The 24,062-nt window shown below is 35.7% G+C and overlaps 1 protein-coding gene across 1 annotated transcript; it reads left to right on the plus strand.

Moving 5' to 3' along the window:
* Positions 1–522: 522 nt before the first annotated feature.
* Positions 523–23,849, plus strand: PLGRKT (plasminogen receptor with a C-terminal lysine). The gene is given in 7 exon segments (XM_050987363.1): positions 523–651; positions 1,586–1,609; positions 6,461–6,549; positions 19,177–19,273; positions 19,276–19,301; positions 19,438–19,547; positions 23,770–23,849. Coding segments are annotated over 7 exon segments (555 nt in total).
* The last annotated feature ends 213 nt before the right edge of the window (positions 23,850–24,062 follow it).

Raw genomic sequence — 24,062 nt, forward strand, 5'->3', positions numbered from 1 at the left:
AAAGTGCTGTTGTATCCTCAGAGACCCAAGTTGGAAAACTGAATTAGATACTCTTTAGTGCCAAAAGAATTCTGGATATTAGAGCATGCTGTTAATATTATCAGGGCTGTAGATTTGATATGGGCCATTCACTTAAGAGTCGGACTTGATGGTCCTTGTGCATCTCTTCCACCTCAGAATATTCTGTGATTTTGTAATTCTAGCACTTATTTGTATCACTGTTTTAAAGGCCAACTGACAGAGCATAATTTCTGACTCAGTATTTAAAGTATGAAAATTTAGTTTCTTTGGATTTCAAAGCCAGCCTGTAATTACGGATGATGATGTCATGAAAACATTCTGACACATGATGAAAGGCAGAGCAAGATAAGAAGCATTAAGCCACAAAGGCATTTTTAATTATTATCCTTGTTGATTTACATGCCTAGATGCATCACCCCCTACCAGGGCCTGTGTGTCTGTTCATATGGGATGGGTTTCTTCAAATTTCTTGAGATAGTTTCTACAGCCGAGGAGGGGGCGATGGGGAGGGGACGAAGAGGGGCGGGACCCCAGGACAGGCTCCTGCCGGGGGCGACTCTCCTCATCCTCACCCGGTTCTCCCGGCTCGCGGGTATCCCCCGTCTCGTGTCTTCTGTGCAGCAGGTTCAGGTGTGTAAGGCACCCGTTCTCTGTGTCAAAGGACTTCCTTAACAGTTTGCTTAACAAATTGTAGAAGTGGAAACTATCATTAAAGTAGCCAGACTCTAAAAACAGTTTTGGAAACCTGCTTTGAAAAGTACATTTATGCTGAAGTTGAGCTGTGTAACTGCACTGTAACACTGCAGTGTTAAGAAACATGTATATGTTAATCTGTTATTATGGAGTTGCTAAAACTTGGATCTTATACTCTTAAAACATATGAGTTAAAAAAATTTCAACTCTCCCACTATTAAAAAAATCTTTTAAACAGTTCCTTCTTTAAATTCAGTCAGGTAACTGCACCTGAAGTTTTCTAGAAATATCAGACTAGAGCATGGGGATGTTTTATTCCCCCTCATAAAATAAGAGAATAACAGCAGAGAAAAAGGAAAACCAGTTTGATTAGGGTTCAGAAAGTTGTGCTGAACAGACCTACATTATAGCACTAGCTTTCTGATTTATTGTTAAATATCCTGTAACTTACTTGTAATATTTGTATGCCAAGTGCTGGAATACAATCTGAAGGATTTAGCTGGAGTTTGTTCCTTTAGTGTTGCATTTAAATTGAGCACAGGTAAAATTTTTAGAATGCTTAAAGTAGTGGTGGATGAACCTCCAGTTTACTAAATTGCCAGTAGATGGCATATTCTAGTTTATAAAGCAGTGTGCAGTAGTAGGTTTTGTAGGATCACAAGTAAACTCTGAAGGTAACCTTGGAAATGTGTCTAACAAGAAGAAAGATAGCATAAGGAAAGATTATATAATAAAACAGTGGATAACTCTTAAGTGTTCAAAGAGCAACCTTTTGCATGACTTGTAGACATAATTTTCTGTTTGTGCTGTGTTACATGTTTCTTAGATGTAACCACAAGTTTTGTGTACAATTTTATTTTTCCTCTTGCAGAGAGGTGCTCCTCGCACCCTCAAGGTTTGTGGAAATCCAAAACACAGGAAGGTTTTCGGTTTGACAAATTGATAGTGAAATTACAGTGGAAGGTTGCTTCACAAGCTGCTTCTCTGTTGGGTAAATAAAATTGAGGAAAGAGCCTGAATTCAAGCTAACATTTGTAGAGGCAGCTGCAGACTTTGAATGCCAGTCTTTTCTTTGGCTAGTTCTAGCTCAAATGCTCAGGCATTTATAAAAAACAAACTTTGAAGTCAGTTACAAAAATCCCTTTTCAAAATTACATATAAAATTTTTGCAAGTTCTTCTTCAGGAACTTCCCCTTCATTGTGTTTCTTCTTTCTGACAATAGTTGACCTGCATTGTATTTCTTCTTTTTGACAATAGTTATGGTGAGAATAGTATATTTCTTTCCAGCACTACAAACACTTGATCATATCTGATTCCTACTGTGTTTGCAGACACACCTGCCATTTTAGAAAACCTCCATCTTTTCAAAACACATGAAGTGTACAGTTGAATCAGGTGTAAAAGATTCAGTGGGGGAAGAGGGAAGACTGCCATTTTTCATTTAGGGAAGAGGGAAGACTGCCATTTTTCTTTTTTATGTGACTAAAATCTGTGACATGGAGTTTACTGCTAGACTTTCAAGCTGTTTGTAGAAAATTATATAACCTGATTTATTTGCTTTAGACAAAATTGTAACTAGAAATGCTTGGAGAAGTTAGATCATGCTAGGACCAGAATGAAACAGCTTAACTTATAGCATTTATATATTCTTACTGTGAAATACTGGGACTTAGCTGCTATCAGTTCACCCATCTTTCCCTGAAAACCATCATATGTATTAATAAAATAGAAGCTTACACTTGAAGCAATATGATGTACTTACTATAAGATATTCAAAAATAGTGATTTGTTTTAAGTGTAAATCGAGCCCAAAACAACATGTGGGATTCAAACTTCTTGGAGCTTTACATAGCTTCTGAATGTTCTTAAAGTGTCTCATGATTATGATGTTAAAGGAATAGGGTAAAATTGTTACTCGAAGCTAATTGATGTGGAATCAAGAAGTCATCCAAATTGTTTTACCTAGAGTGCTTTCCCTACTAGCAGTGATGGTGTGACATTGCACAGAAATGAGCTAGTTACTCTTTGGGTAGACCTGGAATGAAACACAGTAGGTATTGGTAAGAGAGTCAGAGATTTTTGTGCTATTGAGTTCTGTGACAGAACAGGTTTTGGTTTTTTTAAGGAAAAAATTCCCAAATAGGTGTATGCTCTCCTCTGAACAGAGAGAAAATACAAAGCTGTTTAGTGATTGACTTGTTTCATGTGGAAGATTGTAGGTTTGAAAGAGACAGTTGCAAAAATAAGAAGACAATAACATGAGAAAAGTTGATAAAAACTCCTTCAAATCACAAACTGAGGTGCATGCTAAAGCTCAGTCAGTTTTAGAGCCATTCTGATATGTGCTGGACAGCCAAACCAGCTTGACTACTTTAGCATAAGACAATATTAAAGGATGTTGTGCATGAGTTTTTTTCTTTATACCTTTCTTGGGATAACTCTGAAAAGGAGGGATTGTGGCCTTGTAAATTGTATCTTAATGCTTTTTGGAAGACTACTAAAACCTCAGCTGTTTGCCTTGATGTTGAAGGACTTGCCCTTTGTTTGTATTGTCTTTGTGTGGCTCCAGAATGAAATACCAGTCTGTGTCAAGTGGAGACTGTTTGTGGTAGAAGTTTGTTGAGGCTTTGTTTTTATCACAAGCCTGCTCCTTAAAGTGTAGCTTGCAAAATTATTTTCAAACACTTTAACATCTCAGATCTACAGCTCAGGACTAGTATATGGCCTTGCAGAGTGCTCTTAGTGAGGCTGAATAGGCTAGAGCAGGTCTCTGCTCCAGGCCACAGAGCAGTTATAGTAGATTTTTTTTTTTAAATGAGTTCTGTGTCCTCTTAACACAATTAAATGTGAGAATTGCATATATTTATTTAGTCAAAGTGCTATGTTTTGTCCTTTCTGTTCTAGTGAGGCTTTTATCCCTTGTCTTTTTTTAACAACCCAAATGTATACCTTAAGAAAGCTATTGCAATAACTGTTTTTTAAGAAAACCATTTTAAGATGTGCAAGGCCATCTGGAAAAAAAGGTATGTCTGAAAGTGGCAAGTAAGAATGCAGAAATATTTGTGGCTGATTATGCTTTTCTCAATATGGATCAGAACACTTTAAATATTTCTTATCAATATTTCTAGACAGTGACCTTACTGTCTAGGACCAGGTATCAAGAACTCTGGCAGGTTGCTTTTTAAATAAGAAATTGTCTGACTTCACATACTGTGAAGATATATTGAAGATACTTTCTAAAGACTTTATTCTGATGAGAGACTTAAGATTGATTAGTGCATAATACACGTATATTGTCTTCAAATAATATTAAAAATATGAAAACAATCTTGTATATTCTGTGTAGTGTAGAATGTATTTAGAATGATGAAAAGCAAAATCATGGTAGAAGACCACGGCACAGTACAAATAAAAACTTAAATTTACTGCTAATGAATTTGATTCTAGGATTGTATAAAGCAGAGCTTTATGCAATAACTTTGCATCTCAGAGTAGTATTTTTGCAGTGATGTGTAAAAGACATTCTAAGCACAATTCAAAAGGCTTTTGATTTAGGGGCCACACATAGAAAAGCCTAAGTTCTCCCTCCAAATTTTAGCCAGATTTCCTAATACATATAGGAATCAAAAATGCTTTCTTTAGTTTTGAACAGAACTCCACCGAGTCAGTACTTTGCCATTGCCTTCTGTGACACCCCACTCCACTCCCCCAGTTAGAGTTTAGTTTATGTTCTGCTGTTATTTTTATAGAGGTAACAATGCTTTTGGCTCTAAAAAGTTGCTTTTCCTTTCTTTCCTTGGGAAACACTGCTCAGGGGAAACTGAATAATATCCCAGTTTTCCTGTATATAGCATGTCTGCACTATTTGAAAGGTAACCCTACAGAGGAGAAAGCTGAGATTTTGTTTTAATAACAGGGTTTTTGGTTATTTTTCCAGTGGTATTAAAGAAGATGAAGATATCTTGATGTGTATAGGAATAATACTGCATAGTAAGCAGTGGTTTCTAGTTCATACAACTAAAAAAATTAGGGTCCTAGTAGCATTTAAAATCCTTCATGACTGTTTTCAGGTATATCTCAGTTTATAAGTGTTCTATTACTTAATTAGCATATTTTGTTTCATTGGAACTCCACAAATAATTGTTGATACACTAAATCCTTTATTGATGATCTTTTTTACTCTTTCTTATATTAGTTTCATCATTAATAATGAGTTGAATTGAAGACTACTTTGTGATTTTGTCACAAAGTAGTTTTCTCTATTACGAGATGATAGATGGAAAGGCATGGATGAAAAGACTGATTTGCTTTAATATCTTTATGTATAACAATCAGACCTAGGGTTTAAGTGTGTGTCTTGATGTTGTCAAGCCATTGAAGTTTTCACCTAGATGCATTTCTGGGAAAACTTTACAAAAAAGCAGTGAGAAGACAAGCAGTGATTCAGAGTCAGAGAATGGAAGAGACAATTGTGTTGTATAAGGGCCTGCTTAGAGAAGTGAAGTAAATAGGGTATAAAATGGAGCACAAAGAATTCTCTAAGCTATTGCAGAGCACTTTACTCTGGTTTTGAAAAAAAAGCATCAAACCCCGGGAAATAAAAAACCTCTGTGTTTTCTCCAAATCAAAAAATTAATCACATTCTGCCATCCTAAAAAAAGGTGTTTCTACTACAGCAACACAATAGGAGCATTCTGCTGTTGCAGCAGATATTAAATAAAAAAGCCTAGAATGTATCTAGTCCTGGCAGAAGCTTTTATGAGACAGTGTCCTGGGATTTTCTGCAGTGTTGATGGTTCTGGAGAAAGGAAGTCTGTACCTGCTCAAGCACAGATGTAGGCAGCCTGAGAAACAAGCATGAAGAACAAGAGCTGTCTCTGGTCACAGTACTGCAACATCATGGGAATAAGTGAGATATGGTACGACAGCTGATGCAACTTGAAATCTCTAACAGAGAGGTACTAGCTCTTCAGGAAAGACAGGAAAGAAAGACAAGTAATAGTGATGCCCATGATGAGAATGTGTAGCTTGTGAGTTAAGGTCAAAGGAGAGTCTATGAAACATGACACAGTGGAGAGAGCATGCTGCAGGTCACCAATCAGAGTGACAAAATACATGAAGAAACAAGTTGTTCTTTTAAACAACTGAAGAAAGTCTCTGGGTTACTAACTGATTCTCATGAGACACTCCCTAAAATCAGCTGAAAATCTGCCATAAATAGGAAGACAAGCAATTGAGTACATTTCTGCAAAATGTGAGGAATAACTGCTTGATACAGGTGTGAATGTACTAGATGGGCCATCACGCACAACTGAATGTGTAATTTACAAATGAGGGAGAACTGTAATATTACAGTTAGACTTGATTGTAGCTGAGTTGCAGACCCTGGACATTGGGAGAGAGGATTTCATCTTGCTTGGGAAACAGGTAGGCAAAGTGCCATAGGAGCTTTGAAGGATAAAGTAGTTCAGGAAACCTGACATGATTGAAGTGTCAGCTAAGTGTCCTTGGCCACAACACAGACTGAGAGCTGAAAAATGGGAGCAATTCTGTAGAGATGAGGGGACACTGGAAGACAGCAACTAGAGCATAAGTCAGCAGTGTACCCTGACAGAAGAGAGAGTCAAAAGGACAAATGAGGGCTTTTAAGCAGTAAGTTGACAAAATTTTCTGTTGTCTTCTGTTCAGTGCTTTGTTAAATCAATTTAAATACTGCATCCACTTTTTGCCTCCCTTCTTCCCCAGTGCAAGAATAACGTAGGTGAAAAAGAGCAGCTTTTGCAGCAGACCACCAAGATGGCCAAGGGCAAGAGCACTTCTTGCAAGGAGGCCAAGTGACTGTGCTTACTCAGCCTGGAATGAGATGCCTTCTGGGGAGCAGGATCTGAGGGCAGCCCCCCACCAACTGTGAGTAATCAAGAAAGTATAGCCAGAAAGTGCAAGAGGTAATGGGTATATATTGAAACAGGATTTGGAGAGCAGTGCAGACTGAGTGTAAGTAGGAGCCTTTTCCCCTGCAAGGCGAATCCAGCAGTGGATCAGAGCTCAGTGATGCTTCCATCTTTGGAGGTTTTCAAGACCTGGCAGGATAAAAGCCCTCAGCAACCTGGTCTCCTGGTCTAATCACATAGCTGTTCTGAGTAAGACTGCTGAGGTTGAACCCAAGTTATTTTATGATTCTCTAACACCCACAGATGCAGGCTGTGGTTCACTGTATTTTTTGGATCCTGGAGGGAGGACTTTCTTACCTCTCTTCCCAGACTGAGAATTATGAGCAGTTAATGCTTGTTATCTGCACTTGTACTGGGCACCACATGCACAGCAGCAGTCTGTTGAAACAAGATGTGACTTGGTCTAACTTTTAACTGACAGCTGTCAGACAGACTTTAGAAGTATGTTAACTGATAATGATACAGAAATAACATCACAAGGGCTAGAGAAAGGAATTGAGAATTAAAGCCTCCATGTGCCCTGCCTGTCAGAGTGCAAAAACAAAGCAAAAATCTTTTTTGTGGGAATAATTTACCTGAAAAAGAATGGTTAAATCTCCTGTATATTTTGGAAGTTTTGTTATATATATTACTGTATTAGCAAATACATTTCTCCTACACTGTATGTAGAGTTATGTATCCAGCATTAACACATACCTAAGTCAGTTGAAATCAGAAATTTCAGTAAAAGGTCACAACCGTTATTTAAGCAAAACACATTAAAAAAGTATTGCTTTAAGATTACAGCAGGTTGGCTCTGCCAGTCTTTCAGGGTCAGACTGGAGGACTGAAATTCTTAAGTATATCTTTTAAGAATAAGTTATACAGGAGGAGCCAAGAATCACTGAAAGTGCTGGAAACAAAAGAAACTAGTTAGTGCTTAAGGCATGTCATTGTTTTATTGGTTTTGGGGGATTGCATTCGGAGTGATTTGGAGAGGTTTTTTGGTCGACTTTTGGAGCTTTTTTTCCTTCCTAGCAGGAGGATTTCTTACCAGACAAAAAGAGAGTCTTCTCAGTGGGAAAGCATCTTTGCTTTCAGGAGTCAAATACAGTCCCCCAAAATAATCTTTGATGGGAGTCACTAAATTTGTAAGAAAATAAACATGCTAGAAAAATAATATACTTCTGACAGATCTTGTATTTGCCAATAATAAAAATGTTTTATTATAACCTGTCTACAGCATGAATCTCTGGATAGTCTCAATCCCAGTCTGCTGCCATCCCTCCTCTCTCCCTATTTTATTATGTCAGACTCTAAAGTGCATTCTTTTCCCCAGGTAATATTGGATAGCCAGGAAACAGTCATAGATCTGCTCTCATAGTAGCTAGTCTCTGACAGTTTATAGACTTGCTTCCTGTATCCTCCTGTGTGGGCATGGAAAAGATTCTGTACTTCTTGGTTAAAAAAAAAAGTCAAGATCAAGTAAATCTAGAAAAGTAAGGACTTATTTTTCTGTGTTTTGACAATACAGTGTAATACTTTTTTTTTTTCTTTTTCTTTTTTCTTTTTTCCCCTGAAAATTCCATGGCAATCTTTCCTTGTTTTTTTAAAATCTTTTCTTTCTTTTGGGGTCCCTAACATCATCTAGGTTTATTTTGAGTCATGATAAAAGTTATCCCATTTTAATTAGGACCAGATGGCAGTATGGAAAATCCTCTATAGTTCTGTATCTCAGTGGATACTTTTATACTCCTTTCTTTTTTTTATTTTTTTTCACTTCTCTTTCATAGTCTTGTTCCCCCCCCCCCCCCCCGCCCCTTTGTTTTAACAGCTTCTTTTGAAGTTTTGGCGGTGATAGAAATTAATAAAGGAAATAAAAACTAAAGGCATTTCTTCCTCAGTTAGATAAAATTGTGGAGTAAGTGGGCAGATAGTATAAAACATTGCTAGGGAAACTCATCCTCTAGTTTGGTAAGGTGTAGTCTGCTTTTTCAGATACAAATTATACAGCATTTTCTTCTGTAAGTGCAATTTTCTTTTGACACAACACGGAAATGCCAAACGTATTTATTTCTTGCAGAAAAAACATCTTATTTAGTTCATTCAAATTATAAATTGTAAGATTTCTACTTCTGAAAATGGTATTCAAGTGTTATGTGCTTTCATTGGTTCTTCAGCTCTTGCCTGGAGAAACATATATGCATTGCACAATGTATGCATAAGCTATGTCACATGCATTCACAAATTGGCTTGAAGTGAATCTGCTGGTGAATGTTTGCTATATCTACAAATGGCACTAAAGGTCTCAGTTTTGTAAGAAAATACTTTGGGATATTATTTCATCATATATACTAATGTGTAGATATTAATATCATTGGAATGTGATTTAATGTTACAAAAGGTGTGTGACAAAAGTATCTGGTTTTGGAGAAATATATCAAAAACTCACTGAAAGTATAGATAAATGCAACTTAATATTATATGTTTTCTTTCCTCTACACTGTCAGCTCTTGGTTAGGGGCAGACCATAGCATGATTGCTTTACCTTCCTGCCAGGATTGTATTGCCTTAAGAGTGAATGGCCTTTGAATGGCAATAAATGAAAGTAACAAGGCAGTTTTCTCTTCATGTTTAACAATTTGTCCTTAAATCTGAAATGAAGGTATAGAAGTACCCCATATCTTTTGACTAAATTATATCAATTTTTTTTTCTGAAATAAAGATATAAAAGCAATTTAAAAATCTAGATCTATTATAAGAGATGGAACAGGACTACATTTCAGTCTATATCCAGACACTCATGTGTATCTCAAATCAAGATGTTGATGACTTCACGTATACAGCTGTTTATTACTGGTGTTTGCTTTTCTTCTCAATGTCTTTCTGAAATATACAAAGGAGTCAAAACATTTGTGTTTGCCTAGTAAGACATAACATTGAACCTTCCAGCAGGAGTTTTAAATTTGTTTCTTATTGGATTCTGTTTGATAATCTAGGTAACCCCATAGTGCTTTTTGAAGTTCTTACTTCTGAAGAAACTACTAGTGAAGTTGCTATGGTAATATGTGACAGGATGTATTGTAAAAGTGACAAATGAAGCATTTTAAACATATCTTCAAGTGAGAAATGAGATTACACATTTAGCAGAGATAAAGTACAAACAGTATTTGTATCTGCATATTTAAGAAGATAATGTTTCTGCACAAATGTACACCTTCTTCAAGTTATTGGTTTTGTGATATTTGAACTGAATCATGGATTCTACACATAGCACTTTGCTGGACTTCCTTTACTACAGATACTGAGAATTTTGTGAGTGAGAGATGAGGAAAACCTGATTTATTTATCAGACAGCTCATGGGTCTCCTCTGACCTCCTCTCCTCAGTTCGCTTTAAATTCCTTAGAATTAAAAATATATTAAGAATGTTCAGATAATATAAGGTAGATGGTTTTATTAGAAACTAGACACTGGACCACATTCTTAAAGACAAATGCAAAATGTTAATGGAAATTGGATGAGGAAAAACCAAAACTTTGGAAAAACAAAAACAATAAAGTCTTTTTGATACCTAGTAGGCTCAGTCTTGGTACTACATTTTAAACAGGTACAAGGAATTCATAGAATCATAGAATATGCTGAGTGAAAGGGAGCCATCAGGATCATCATATCCAACTCCTGGCCCTGGACCTCATAAGCCTATTGTTTGTTCTTGGTAGGGACTTGTATCTTGTGCATGTCCTGGTCCTTTATTCTGGGACTCTTTTTGAGTAATGAGCTATAAGTAGAAATGAAAAAGAGAGTATAAAAAGTATGAGTAAGGGCAGGGGAGAGATGACATCTCTTTCATTTAAAGAGGATTATATTTACAAATACAATTTTAGGGTTCTGTTGTTTTTTTGGTTTTTTTTTTTCCCTTAATAAATTCAATTAGCTCATTACTCAGTCAACATGCTATTAATTATTTATCAGTTGTCCTTAAAATGAAACGGTGCTTAAAGTGCATATGTGTGCTATGTTTTGACTCTTGGCAGGAAAAATGGCTAATGTTAAAATGCCAATGAGTTTCTGAACAAGAATTTTTTTTTTCATGCTTCTTCTCTTTCATTGATAAAAAAAGGAAAGTACTGACACAGGTTTCTGCAGTTCTTCCTGAGCCAAATAAAACTTTTTGTGATGACATTTTTCCATCTACCAATTTGTCACCTTATCTTTGTTAGTAAAAGATCAACCACCTCTATGATGACACCTGAAAAATTTAATTTCTCAATGTCTCAGACACTGAGTCATTTTCTTCAGGACTTTGTAAATCCCTAACCTTTTCCTCCCCAAAGTTTTCAGTGAAATTTAGTCAAAAGGACTTTTTTTAATTCTAGTAAAATGAAACCAATTGTTCCCGTTCTTTCTTGTGAAGTAAAATGTAAGCAAGTTTTGCCTTTCCTGATTACTACCATCTGTTTCCCTTTGGGGTAGAAAATAGCTAGATTTGTTTTCTATTGACAAGATACTAGTAGCGCTTACGACATCACTAATGCATTTGTCTTGAAGCCTTACATAAATGGTTTTTCCCCTTAGGTGATCTGGGCTTAATTCTGGGAAATAAATGCTCTCTGGTAACAATTCTATATCCTTATTAGTTTCTGCTCATCAAATGGAACAGAACAAGATAGATGATACTTGTACTGAGGAAGATTAGAACCATCTGTCTTGCAGGGAAAAAGCCAGTTTGGTTGGTATTAGCTGACAGATTGTATGCTTTGCCTGATCACTGTAAAGAAATAAACGAAGTGGTTAACAAAGAGCAGATTTTAGCTATTTCTAATATGTAACTACTACCAGCAAAAGATGCAAAACAGACTGGTTGCTGCACTAGTAGTGAGACAAATATTAATTAAATTGATTCATTTGAATCAATTATACCATCATTTTTGGGGGGCAATATCTCTGACTATAACATATCATTATGAACACAGCTTGCAAATTTTGTCTTGCTTGGAAGTGCACCTTCAGCTTACCTTTATATGTTTAGTCTCAATTTGTTGGAGGAAGTTAACTGGCTTCAAAGAAAAAATGCTTTCTGAATCTGCTCTCTGTGACACAACAAATTTACCACAGTTCCTTTCCTCTTAGCAGAGCAAACCTAGCATTTTAGTCTTTTGTTAAGTCCACTGAAGTAAAATTTAGTCTTTTACTTGCTTTCTATGAAGTGCTATTTCCTGAATGTTAAGTTGGGGGGGGGGGGCATGTGGAAGCTCTTATTTAGTTGTTAGTCAGATATTGAAATTACTTGATTTTGTAACATTAACTCTTCATTTTATATACCTTGATCTATTTTACTATTCCTTCAACATTGATACCTGCTTTTTACATAACTGGCTATTCAATGACTTTGATTTGTCTCTATAAAGCTTGTATAAAACTTCTGAGAATTCTGAACGCTGGTAAGAGTATCTTAAAACTTCACTTACTTTTGTTGATGAGATTATTAAAGGCAGGTGGTGGATGCCCTTCTGCACTCTGCTGCATGTTTGTTGCCTAAAAGCCACACAGAAGAAAAATAAGAATGCTGGGTTACTGCCAAGAAATTTTACCTTCATGCTTTGCCCATTAGATTGAGTCTGTCCTTTGTGCAGCACAAAATCTCACATGGATTTAAGGGCATTTGATATTATTTCTTCTTTATAAAGAGTGCAATTTCAGTACCTTATTGACAATAAAAGGAATATAAAGGATTTGGTGCTAATAACACTAAGGTCATGGGTTCAATCCATGACCATTCAGTTAAGGGTTGGGACTCGACCCTGGTGGGTCCCTTCCAACTCACAATATTTTGAGATTCTGTGTGATTTTTTTTTCCAGTGCTGTTTACATTCTGGCATGTGGCTAATACTAATACTGTGAGACCCTTTTCTTTTTCTGATAACTCTTTACTTGTAAATAATTTGTAATCTCTCTTTGCGTGGGAAAGCTTTAAAAATTAAGTTTTCTTTTTAAAGTGCAGTTTCTTGCAGTGCTAATAATTTTAATTGCTGTGTGTACTTGATGTGAAAAATATCTGCAAACAAGCTTTGAAGCAGCAGGATAAGACCTTTGGGTCTGATTTATTTTAACTGTTTGATCTAGAGGCCCCTTTCCTGAGATGTCTGTGAGCATACTAGTCATACAACCAAGCGTATGACAAGCGTATGATAAGACATTGCGTAATTATTTTAAGTTGTCATCTCTGGATTGCACTCTGGTGGCTTACAGTGGAGGTGCAGAGATAGGTAACACTATTCTATTTTTCATTCATTTTTGCCAAAGAACCATTTGCAGCAGCTTCTTGTTTTACGTATTGATTAGAAAGAAGGACACCAAGGATAAGTCACGTGAGCTTTTAATCTTTCATCTACTGATGAAATGCCACATGTAGCTGTACTATTTGCACACTAACTTTCATACATATTTTGAAAGAGATTTGCAGTGTAATTGTCATTTTTTAAATAACTTAAGCCTTATTTTTTATTACAGCTCTGAGTCCTCAGAAGTTAGAAGTTAGTACTTTTTAAAATAATGTTTTCAGAGTGTCTGAACACTGAAAAACTCTAAGTGAAAATAACCTATTATAGGCAGAGTAGTCATGGCCTATAACAAATGTATTAACCTGTGATAAAACTGGAGTACTCTTTTACATAAGTGTCAGGGTATCCCAAAAGTTTCTTCAAGTTTCAGTTTTCTTAGATTTATATACTGGGTTTAAGGACATAAGTAGAGATGGTGTTTATCTGATTATTTCTTATAAGGTAGTTAATTCCTTTCCTGTCCAAATATCTGTTTACCAGGACATGAGTATAATTATGTCTTAATGATAGCGACATGAAATATGTTCTCTATAGGTTTACTGCCATGACTGCTCTCAAGCTAAGGGTTTGTGCAGCCCAGTATTTTAGATAGGTTGGGTAAAAGAGCATATCTCCCAGGAGAGCCATTAAGCGTATTGGGTTGCAAACTGAGTCTTCATTGAGGGGTGATTACTGTCTCTTTCTCCGCATAGACACTTAGACTCACACAAAATACACCACTGAAATAATATTTAATACATGTGGGCAGTGAAGAAGAGAGCATTTCACACTGGCTCTGCTTTTCATTACTATTGAGTATTTGTACACCACCTTCCATTCCATTTGGGGGTACAAAACCAAAGCAGCATCCATTCCACCTAAACATGGAAGAGAGAAAACAAGCTAAGAATCTAAAGTATGAGAAAATTCTAGTCTAGTGAAGATGTGACTTCACTGTAATCCAGAGAGGGATTTTTTTTCAAGTTGTCAAAGTCAATTAAATTATTTCAGATGAGAATTTTCTCCCACTGGATTTTAATCAAATAAACAATGGTATAAAGGCTCTTTTGTGTGGTTTGACATCATCGGGGCAGTCTGAAGAATAATCAGTAGAAATGATAAGGATGGTTACCACTGACTAGTTTATTAGCATTATCATTTTCCCAGTAACTGACCTTTTCCCTCTGTGCCTCACTTCTCTTCATCTGTCATGATTCATTTTGTAACATTGATTTCCTTTTACTCTAACAGTTTCTGTGTGACAGGCTTCAAAATCCCAATCAGCCCTTACAGTTGCTCACACAGTGTTGAGAAACTACTAGCTGTATTTAAAGAAAAAATGGGAAAGTTATTTCTAATTGGGCCCTCTTGAGAGTGTTTTAAAATTTAAAATGTCACTTGCTACTCGTACCCATTTATTTTGAAATACTATACTTAATTTTTAAAACTATGCAATCAATATTTTTGCCAATATGGAAGTTGCTATTGACACTTTTTTATTATTATGTTAACCGTGTCTATAAAATCATGGTCTGATTGTTACAGGATACAAGTAATTGAAAAGCATGCTGTGATGTGCACCCGTGCATCCACATTACAGCTTCAGCTCTCCTGTGCTATGCACAGCAACCTGGCTAGGAATATTACAGTATCTTCTCTTCCTCCTCTTCTAAAGCTACCCTTCAGATTCTTTATCTGTAGTTTTTAGTGCAAGTATAGTCACGTAAATCATTCCTATTGAAGTTCTAATGGCTATGTAGATGGGCCATTTGTGCACTTAAAATGAAGTGGAATTTGTTCCCTAAGACAATGGCACTTGGATGGCGAATGGTTGTTCACCTGATATGTGTGATGTGCACCTGTGGCTTGTTTTCTTAATAATCAGCTTCTCCCATCAGTAAGACTTTTCTAAATAAAATAGAGCCCATTTCTGCTAAGTCTGATTGACATAAATTTTTTTATCTTGTTACCTATAAAATGTTTTGCAGTAAAGATGAATACCTACTGTTCTTAAATCTTACTTCTGTTCTGCCATAATGAGAAAGCAGTAATCTTAAAAATTATTGTAAAGTAAGTCCTAAGACAGTAGGACTTGGTGTTTTTCATAAAATCTGCATGTTGATGGATCAAAAGTCTTTCACTATCCCAGTGTGACTGACATTTTCAATAGAACACATGCGGAGGAAAATAAGACGCAGTTACTAAGAAATTAACAGCTGAAAATGGGATATTGATTTAAACTGCAGTCAAACATGGTTTGGTTTTCTTTAATCTAATTTTGAGTCATTTTTTGTGGTAGACTTCTGATTCTTTTCCTATATACATATGTTTTCAAATCATCTGTTTTCAAATCATATGTTGAAAACATGTTTTCAAGACCTTAAGATCTTAAGACAGTCACTTAATGCACTGGTTTTTTGCCTTAAGGTCTACCACAATCTAGTTGTTCGCCAGTTTAAGACTGGCACGTCATGATATCTTGATCATTCAAAACTACTCAAGCTCCAGGTATTAATTTAAGATTGGCATGTTAAATGAATAAGCATAAGGATATTGCAAATGAATTGTTTTGATTTTTAAAAGACTAGTTTAGAGGAGTGTCTGAATGCCCATGGTAGTTCATTTTGACACTTAGAGCATCCAAAACTTATTTAAAGGTATATACTCTTTTACAGTCAAGCTTTTAAACCTGTTTAACTGATCACATATCAGGTCTGGACATGTTAAGCAGTATTTGATTGCACACGATAGGCAGGTGTCCTGCCTTTTGTCTGCTCTGTCAGAATATGCCAGAGAAGCCTTTTGTCTGCTCTGTCAGAATATGCCAGAGAGGTCTTCCCTTTTGTGCTACACAGTGGCTACAGAGCTCCCTGAAAATAGCTCAGGTGTACTCCAAACTGTTTTTTCTACAGTAATTCTGGTAAGTTTAAGTCATGTGATGAAACACTATTTAGTAAGACAACTTTGGCCATAATTGTTTCTCAGTTTTTCCTTTTCCTTAAGGAGAGTTTGAAATCCAGTGGAGTCAGTGTAGAATTGCCCTGGAACACTTAGAACACTTAGACTAAATCTCTTAATTACTAAGATTTCTGTTGTAATACTAACAGTTACAACACTGTAGTCTTTTGTTTTGCAAAATGAAACTATAACAAGTAACAAAACTGATCTTGGAAATGGAAAGCATGAATGAAGATTTTTTTGGAATAAAGGAGTACAGAACCAAGGGAACTCCTGGCATTTGAGAGATGTAATCCTGGTTTTGGCATAAAACCACATAGGTTCAAAGGGGTTTTGGAGAATGTATTCATGTATTGTTACTAAGTTTTCTCTGTATAAATTGTGACTAAATAAAAATTGGTTTACAAATCTCAGCATCAGTACTGTAGCTTATTTAGGATCCCCTAACTCATCTCAGGGCTTTCTTGGTGCTACATTGTAAGTTTATGGACAAAATAGGCCTTATGAACTATTCATTGTAATATCATAAAACTTCAGTAACAGAAAGAATGAAATTATTCTTTTAGCCAAATATCACTAAACCGGCTTTTTCTGCCTTCTGTGGATTTTCTGCCTTCTGCCTTCTGAAACCATTGTTTCTTGGCTGTCACATTTTGCTTTACAAAGAAAATATTCATCTCTAAGATTTGTAATTCTAAAACTTCCCTTCAATATATCTCTTTTTTTAAAATAAATTAGTTTAAATACAGTATTGTGTTTCATCTGGTTTAAATTTTACATCTACATAGAAGAAGTTTTCTCAAAGAAAATGAATTACAAGTATTTTTCTATGCATTTCATTTCACCACTTGTTTCTGATGGAGAAAGTTGAGGGTTGTTTCACTCAAGTGAAAGAAAAAAGATCCAGTTAGAAAAGAATATGAAAAATGTTTGATAATGTTATCTGGCTGCCATCTATAATATAGAAAAGAAGTTGTTTTCAATTATTGTAGGTTATTTATGTGAACTACTTGTAGATATACATGAAAGTACCCTTGGGCTTCTGGAATTTGATATGACAGTCTCCTGCAGCATGGTGTTTGTTTGACTTTAATGTTTGTGACTTATCTTTTTCTTTCGGCACAAGAGCTGTCAAAGTATAACAAGTGTGAGGGGGTTTTTTGTTGGAGTTTTTTCAGGGTTTTTTTGTGTGTATTTGTTTTTAAAGAAATCATGTTTCTTTAGTTTGCTTTTGTAAGTTTGAACTTACAGCCTTTTTTTTATGCCATACTTATTTCTAAACACTGTGCATGTTAAACTGTCTGTTTTTCTTCTTCTCCATTGTTCCCTTTTAGCAAAACCTATATTTCATCAGCATATCCTTGTCCCAGTTCCTTACCATGTGCTTCTTCAAATTGAAGCTCATTTAGGGTAATACTGTGCATCTTGGAAGCACAGGTCCTTATCTGTGCTGACAGGCAAACAAAAGATCCCTTAATATTTTTCACATATGTGGAAACTACACCTATAATCACACTGAAGATGAAATTAAGTAATTAAATGGATATTACATGTCATTATTTTATCTTATCACGTCAGCCCTCAGCAATTTACCAGGCATAGAATATTTGGGACCAAAATGGATGTAATTAATGGGCAGTGTACTTGTTTCTTTTACAATTTCCAACTGTCTTGTAGGTGACAAAATAAAATATAATTATTTTGATATTTTATTAAGTGGTTTGTCAGCCATTATATAATTACTTCTTCTGAAAAAAAGAAAACCAAAACAAAGCAATCTGAAAATTATGGCTATCAGAAAGGTAAAGCCTGTTGATATTTTTTGTGAGAACAACAATTGCAATGTAAGTCTTGAGGAAAGAGAAACAGATTAAATAGTACTGTGAGACTATAGTGAATGTTGTTTTTCCTACTGTGTACAATTATATGTAATTAGATCTGTCCTTTTTTCATTATGCTATCTCAAAATTATTTCTACTGATCGAGGTACTGAATGAACTTGTAAATAAGATAGCAAGATCAATATAGTCTGAAAAAATAATTAGTAACAATTTAACAGAAATTGTTCTGTTCAGGCTAAATCAATGGAGATGAATAAATGGGTGGAAACCTTAAGTAATTACAAATCCTTTAAATTATTCTTGAATTAGAAAGCAGGAGAAAAGAACATATTTAATTACTTTTAGAGATTCATTAGAAGAGAACTTTCTGAATTCAGTCTTTGTTCTTTCTTCCCTAGAATACACTAATTTAGGCAGCTGGTAATGTGTTTCCTGTACCTTGCTTCTCATCCAACTTGGTTAGCTAGCCTAGACATACAAACCCAGGTATTCAATTTTTCCCCCGAAGATGAGTTATAAACATTGCTATGAAGAAGACTTCTTGTTCTGTTAACTAACTTCTCCACTTTGGTTTCAGACTGCTTATTTTTGGCACAATTATTATTTTTTCATCACTCTAAAAAGGAAATTCTTTTTGTGATCTGTATAGTTGAGAGGAACTTCTGAGAAATACTGAATTTACCCTACTTAATGAAAATGTAATGGTAGGTTTAGATGGGGCATGTAAAAAAAATAAATCTAATAGTCTGCTTTTTTATTCTTCTGTACCATAGAAACTTCTTCTTGGACATGTGAATATATTGACTATATTGTACTTTTTAACTGTTTTTTATTTTAGTTATAGAAGTATTTCCTTATGGAAATACTTTTGATATATACTTATTATCTATAAAATACCTGTTGTCTTCACAGTGAGCTTCTATATTTGAAACTGTGGTGTTGCAGAAGAGTTATGAGCTTTATGATGCATCATGAGGAAGAAGAAATCCTCAAAGGGCAAAGAGGTGTCAAGATTGACTCTAAAATTATTCTAGCTAAATTAGAATTAAGCAGAATGATTTGGGAAAGCAGGTACTCTATGAATCAGCATGGAAATGTGAAGGTCAGAGAATCTTAATCAAGAGAGTCCTGCTGAGACTTGGGTCCTACTCAAAACCTAACACTGTGGTTTTGGTTGTCTGGACCTTGAGAAGCACAATTAGAAAGATTCTGCATAGAAGCATTTGCTAATTGGCTTAAATGTGGTTTTGGTAAAAACTATTACTGAAGAAGGCCATTCTTAATCAAAAGCCATGAAAGATTGCCTTCTTAGTGTTTTGGATTTATAGACCACTGAGAGATTGAGTCAGTCTTTAAAATAAACAGATGACTTAGATTTCTTTAACCTGTTTCCCTTCTTTGCTGGAAAAGGCAACTAGCACTGCGGAACCTGATGAGAAAGAGACAAATAGCCAAGCAGATTGCTTGTACACAAGAATTTCTAAAATATTTTGGGACATTTTTTGGACACTTACTGCTGTAATTTTAACAACTGGGTATGAAGTTTATTCCCTAACATAAAAGTATATTACATTAGAGATTTTTAGGATACACAAGTCCTAGACAGTCAAGGTCAGCCTAGAGTAATAGTGCTGATGTGCTGAATATCCTAAATAATTTTTTCTTGCACAGAACAATAAAAAGGAAGAACCCAGCAGTTTTACTGCCAATACTTCCCTTACGCTTTGTATTTTCCTATCAGTATGATATGGGCTATGGGACACTGTTGCAAAGGATTAAGGGTATGTAAGTCTGTCCTGTTCTCACAGAGAACCAAGCTTCAGATAACCTGTTATGTTGGTTTTTTTTTAAATGGCTGAGAGAAATCTTGTAATAGATATTTGATGCTTTTTTTGACAGAAATATTATGTCTCATTTTTTTCCTTCTGTTGAAATCAGATATTTTGCTAGTCAAGGGTACTCATTTCTTTTCAGTTAAGACTGTAATTTTCTCTTCTTGTTTCAAAATATTTGAATGCTAAAGTTATAAAAGAGCTGATGTAAGACTTGGATATTTGGGAGAAATGACAGATTTACTTCTGTATTCCAGTCTGCTGCTGTCTTTTTGGGGAAAGGGTTAGGGACTACAATATAAAGGAATAGAGACATGAACCATGGCCTTACACCTTCATGACCAAACACAGTCATCGGGTGATTATCTTACTGCAGTGTCTTGCTGAGACTGAAGAAGGGTGAGTTCTGGAAAGTGCAGTCTTGCCTCATAGTTGTCTCTTGTCTATGTGATTAAATTATATACATTGTGTTGAAGTTTATGGAGATGCATTTATGTTAACTCTGATTCCTAGTGAAGGAGACTGGCTCAGTGAGTGTAGACTGTAAGTGAAAACAGCATCAGGCCATGGCTTGTCACCTTCACAAATTGACTTAGTTAACTAAGTCTAACTAATTGTCTTGTCTGCTACTGGCACAACCGTATTGAAACAAAATAAAAATCTACTTCAGCACTTAGTCTTTAGCCTCCAGATCTAACACTTAGGTTTGCTAACTCTGTATGCTTCATGGAAAATAGTGGTACGTTAATGAGACAAAATCTGCTGTAGTTCCTGCTGCATGCAGGTGCAAATACATTTTGGTGATGCAGTATTATATATCGGTGACCATTTCCCCAACAGCATTAAACAAACTTCTCTGGATTTTAATGTGAAGAGTCAGCTAAGCATAGGGAAGAAGGGGTAGTTCTTAGAAATAAAAGTGTTGAAAAGGAGATTAGTACACACAGAGTAGAATTAGCACTTGGAATTTAGAATTTATATGTAATGTGTTTACTGTATACCACGTGGTCCTGTATAGGTTGAAGAGAAGCAATGTGGTATCCTATTGCTTTCCAAATATGAAAAGTCATCTTCACCACTTCAGATCCATTAGGAGAACTTCAGCAGTATGCAAGGCTTGTGAAAATGTTTTGCAGAAGAGAAACAGTGAAACCAAAGAGAAAATAAAATTGAATATACCAAACTACCTCTGTCTTTTCCAGATTTTTTTTTCTAAGAGAAATGTGGTCCATTATAAACTCATGAAAGCATTTGATGTGGTATTACCTAAAGATTAAGGTAGCATGAAAGACATGGAAATTAGTAGACAGGTAAGCATGAGAGTAAAGAAATTATGTCAAATTTTGTGCTTGAAAAGGAAGGTTAGGCTTCAGCAGGGTTGTTAAAAATATTTCTTAAGATTCGGTCTGGATCTTCATTTGCTTTATATTTTAAATTATGAGTAGGTTATCCTAATCAAATCTTTGGGTGACAAACAGAGAAGAAATAAACTGTAGTGCAAAAAGAACTGATGTTCTGAAGAAATGAGGCAACAAAATAGGATTCAATTTGATCATGTCAGCAAGAAACTAGGGATTAATAGGGATTTCTACCACCAGAGTTCATCAGATGGAAATCATAGAAAAAGGGAAAACTTGAATGCTGATGATCACAGAGTGAGTATAATCCAAGTGTGTGATGAAATTGAGTTAAGCAAAGTCTAGAAACATCAAGTGAGGTTTCCTAGTATCACGGCATGGTTGAGGTTGGAAGGAATCTTTGAAGGTTGTCTGGTCCAAGCTCGCTGCTCAGACAGGATCATCCATAGCCAATTTTCCAACATTAGGAAAATGTCTAAAAGGTTTTTGAATATATCCAGGGATGCATATTTCACAACCTTAGTACAAACAGAGTACAGACGGGAAGGTGCAGAAAAATAACTACTCCTGTGGAAATTCACATGTACTTCAGATCACTTCTGGAAAGGGAATCTGTAATTATACTGAAGAGCTAAAACTATTAGGGAATGACAAGCTGCCTTGCAAGAAGAAAAAAAGTGATTAATTTGTTTAGCTTATAAAAAGATGTGAGAGATTTGGGTCTACAGATCCTACTTACAGGATAGGATAAAGGAAAGTAAGAGAAGGAAATTAAACTAATTACCAATATCAGCACTAGATTAAAAGGAAATGGAATAGCCTGGATAAATCTGGTCTGGAAATCAGGTTCAGGAGTTCAATTTTATTTTATGATTAAAATTACGTAGTCGAAGAGAATGTTTTATGACACAGTTGATCTGCAGCCACGATGCTTATTCTCAATGTTCAACTGATCCCCATGTTCACTCCCATATCATTGCAACCATTTCTCTGCTTGTCTGTCTATTCTGTTGGTGCATGCCATGCTTAATCTCTCTGGTGTAATAATGAATGTATACACCATTCCCTTTACTGTTCTTTATTTAAATGGTCTCTTTCTTCTACAGTATACATCAAGCTCATAGCTCTCCTAAAATAATCTGCAGTTTTTTCTGTGCTGCATAGTGAACCTTGTATCTGAACTCACATAATGTCTGCATCTGCTGCCTTTCATCCTTTGGCATCATTTTATACCCCTGAAAGGTTTCATTGTTTCTGTTTCATTAGGCATTTTGCTTCCGATCTTGCTTACAGTTAATTTTTTCTTCTGTCTCTAGCCCACTTCACCAAAAATTATCTCATTATTTTAGTATTCTTCCACACTGAAATATCTAGCTCTATAGCTTGGGTTAATTAAAACCCAAAACTGAAGACATAGGGGGAAATACCTGTTTTGAGTTCTGCTTGTGCTGTTGGAAGGTCCTAAGTTTCCAGGGCTATATATAAGGACCTAATCTTTTGGGTATGTCAGGGTTACAGAACAGCTGTCAAACGATCTTTTCTAAACCTCTGAGGACACACAGAATGAACCTGCTGTCTGTGTTCTTTGCCTTGCTGTTTTGCTTTTCCTCCTAGTCCAGGCACACACTGCTGGTGTTTTCCACACAAATTATTAGAGGAGGGGATGGATTTTCTGTCCAGCCTCTAATTGCACAGAACTTCCCCACTCAGTATTGGAGCTCTGGCTGCCTTTTTTGAGATTCAGATAGCTGTGTCCTGAGCAGTCAGTGGGGCAATGTCCTCTAGTACATGTGAGGGACAGGCATAGAGATTTGTGTGTCTACATCCCTATCCCCAGGATCTCTTGCTATTTCTTAATCAGATGCTATATGCAACTGACTGATGTTGTGGGAGTGGTAACCAGTGTTGGATATTACTGGTGGTCCCAGGCACTGTAGTACTATAAAAATTACAGCTGGGAGATGTCAGTGCTCATACCTGTTTCATAGAATGACCGTAATCCTGACTGCACTGCAATATTCAGTCAGGCTGATCACACATACAGTTTCAAACCACGGCTATAAGGATCATAAAGCTGGGACTTAAGGCATAGATAAACAAGATGGTTGGCCTTGTGCCAAATGCCATCAGCCAAAACAAATGCATTCTTTGCCTAATCTTCATCTCTTCTTATATCACAATCAGACCACCACAACCTCTGTATGATGTTCAGTCTATATCTTTGTTTTTTGGATTCTCTGTCCTAGATGTTTTCATTCCAGCCTTACCCAGAGCATTCTGCGCTCTACAACTTTTCCCTGCTATGCTTCATGTTTAGGTAGCTGTCTTAGCAAAGCTTTTTGTGAGCAGTGGGCTTTGAGCATTGCTTCTTCAAGTCCTGTGCTGCCCACATTCTGACACCTTTTAGGCTAGTCCTGAGGCACGAAGAAAGACTGTACCCAAATATGGTACAAATATGGTCACAATATGTGACACTGTGTACAAGTTTACTTGTTAAAGCTTATGTACACCTTCAGGTGAATGTCTGATCCACTTCTCAGATTCCTAATTATCCCACCAGTCCAAAATTCCTTAGAGACAACTTAGGTGGTACATTGACATCAGCTTATTTATAAAATGCATAGCTAGGACTTGCTATTTTGCTAATGTGGTCCAAACAAGAATGGCTAAATCAGTTTCTTAAGTTTTTTTCCCTTGCTTTCTAGCTGTAAGACTGAGGAAATTTACCTTATCTTTTTCCTTTTTTCCTTTTTTAAATTTTTTTTATTTTTTTCTTTTTATTTCTTTTTTTTTCTTTTTTTCTTTTTTTTAAGGTGAAGCAGAGAACATACTTGACACATAGACCACCTTGCTGGAATTGCCTAAAGGACCTCTGACATTTAAAGATTTGTAGAAAATCAGAATATCTCAGAGCAATTGCTTCATAGAAAATAGGAAGATGGTATTAAAGCTACATATCTGAAATATGATTATAATACTGCATTTTAACATAATTAAGTAATTAAAATTTTGATAAGATTATGAGCTCTTATAAAAAAATAATGGATTTTTAAAAATTAGTACTTTCTAAAGCAATTGGTTTCGTAATATATGTATCTCTTAAAAA

The sequence above is a fragment of the Serinus canaria genome, chromosome Z (genome assembly GCF_022539315.1).
Source record: "Serinus canaria isolate serCan28SL12 chromosome Z, serCan2020, whole genome shotgun sequence".
NCBI classification, from domain to species: domain Eukaryota; kingdom Metazoa; phylum Chordata; class Aves; order Passeriformes; family Fringillidae; genus Serinus; species Serinus canaria.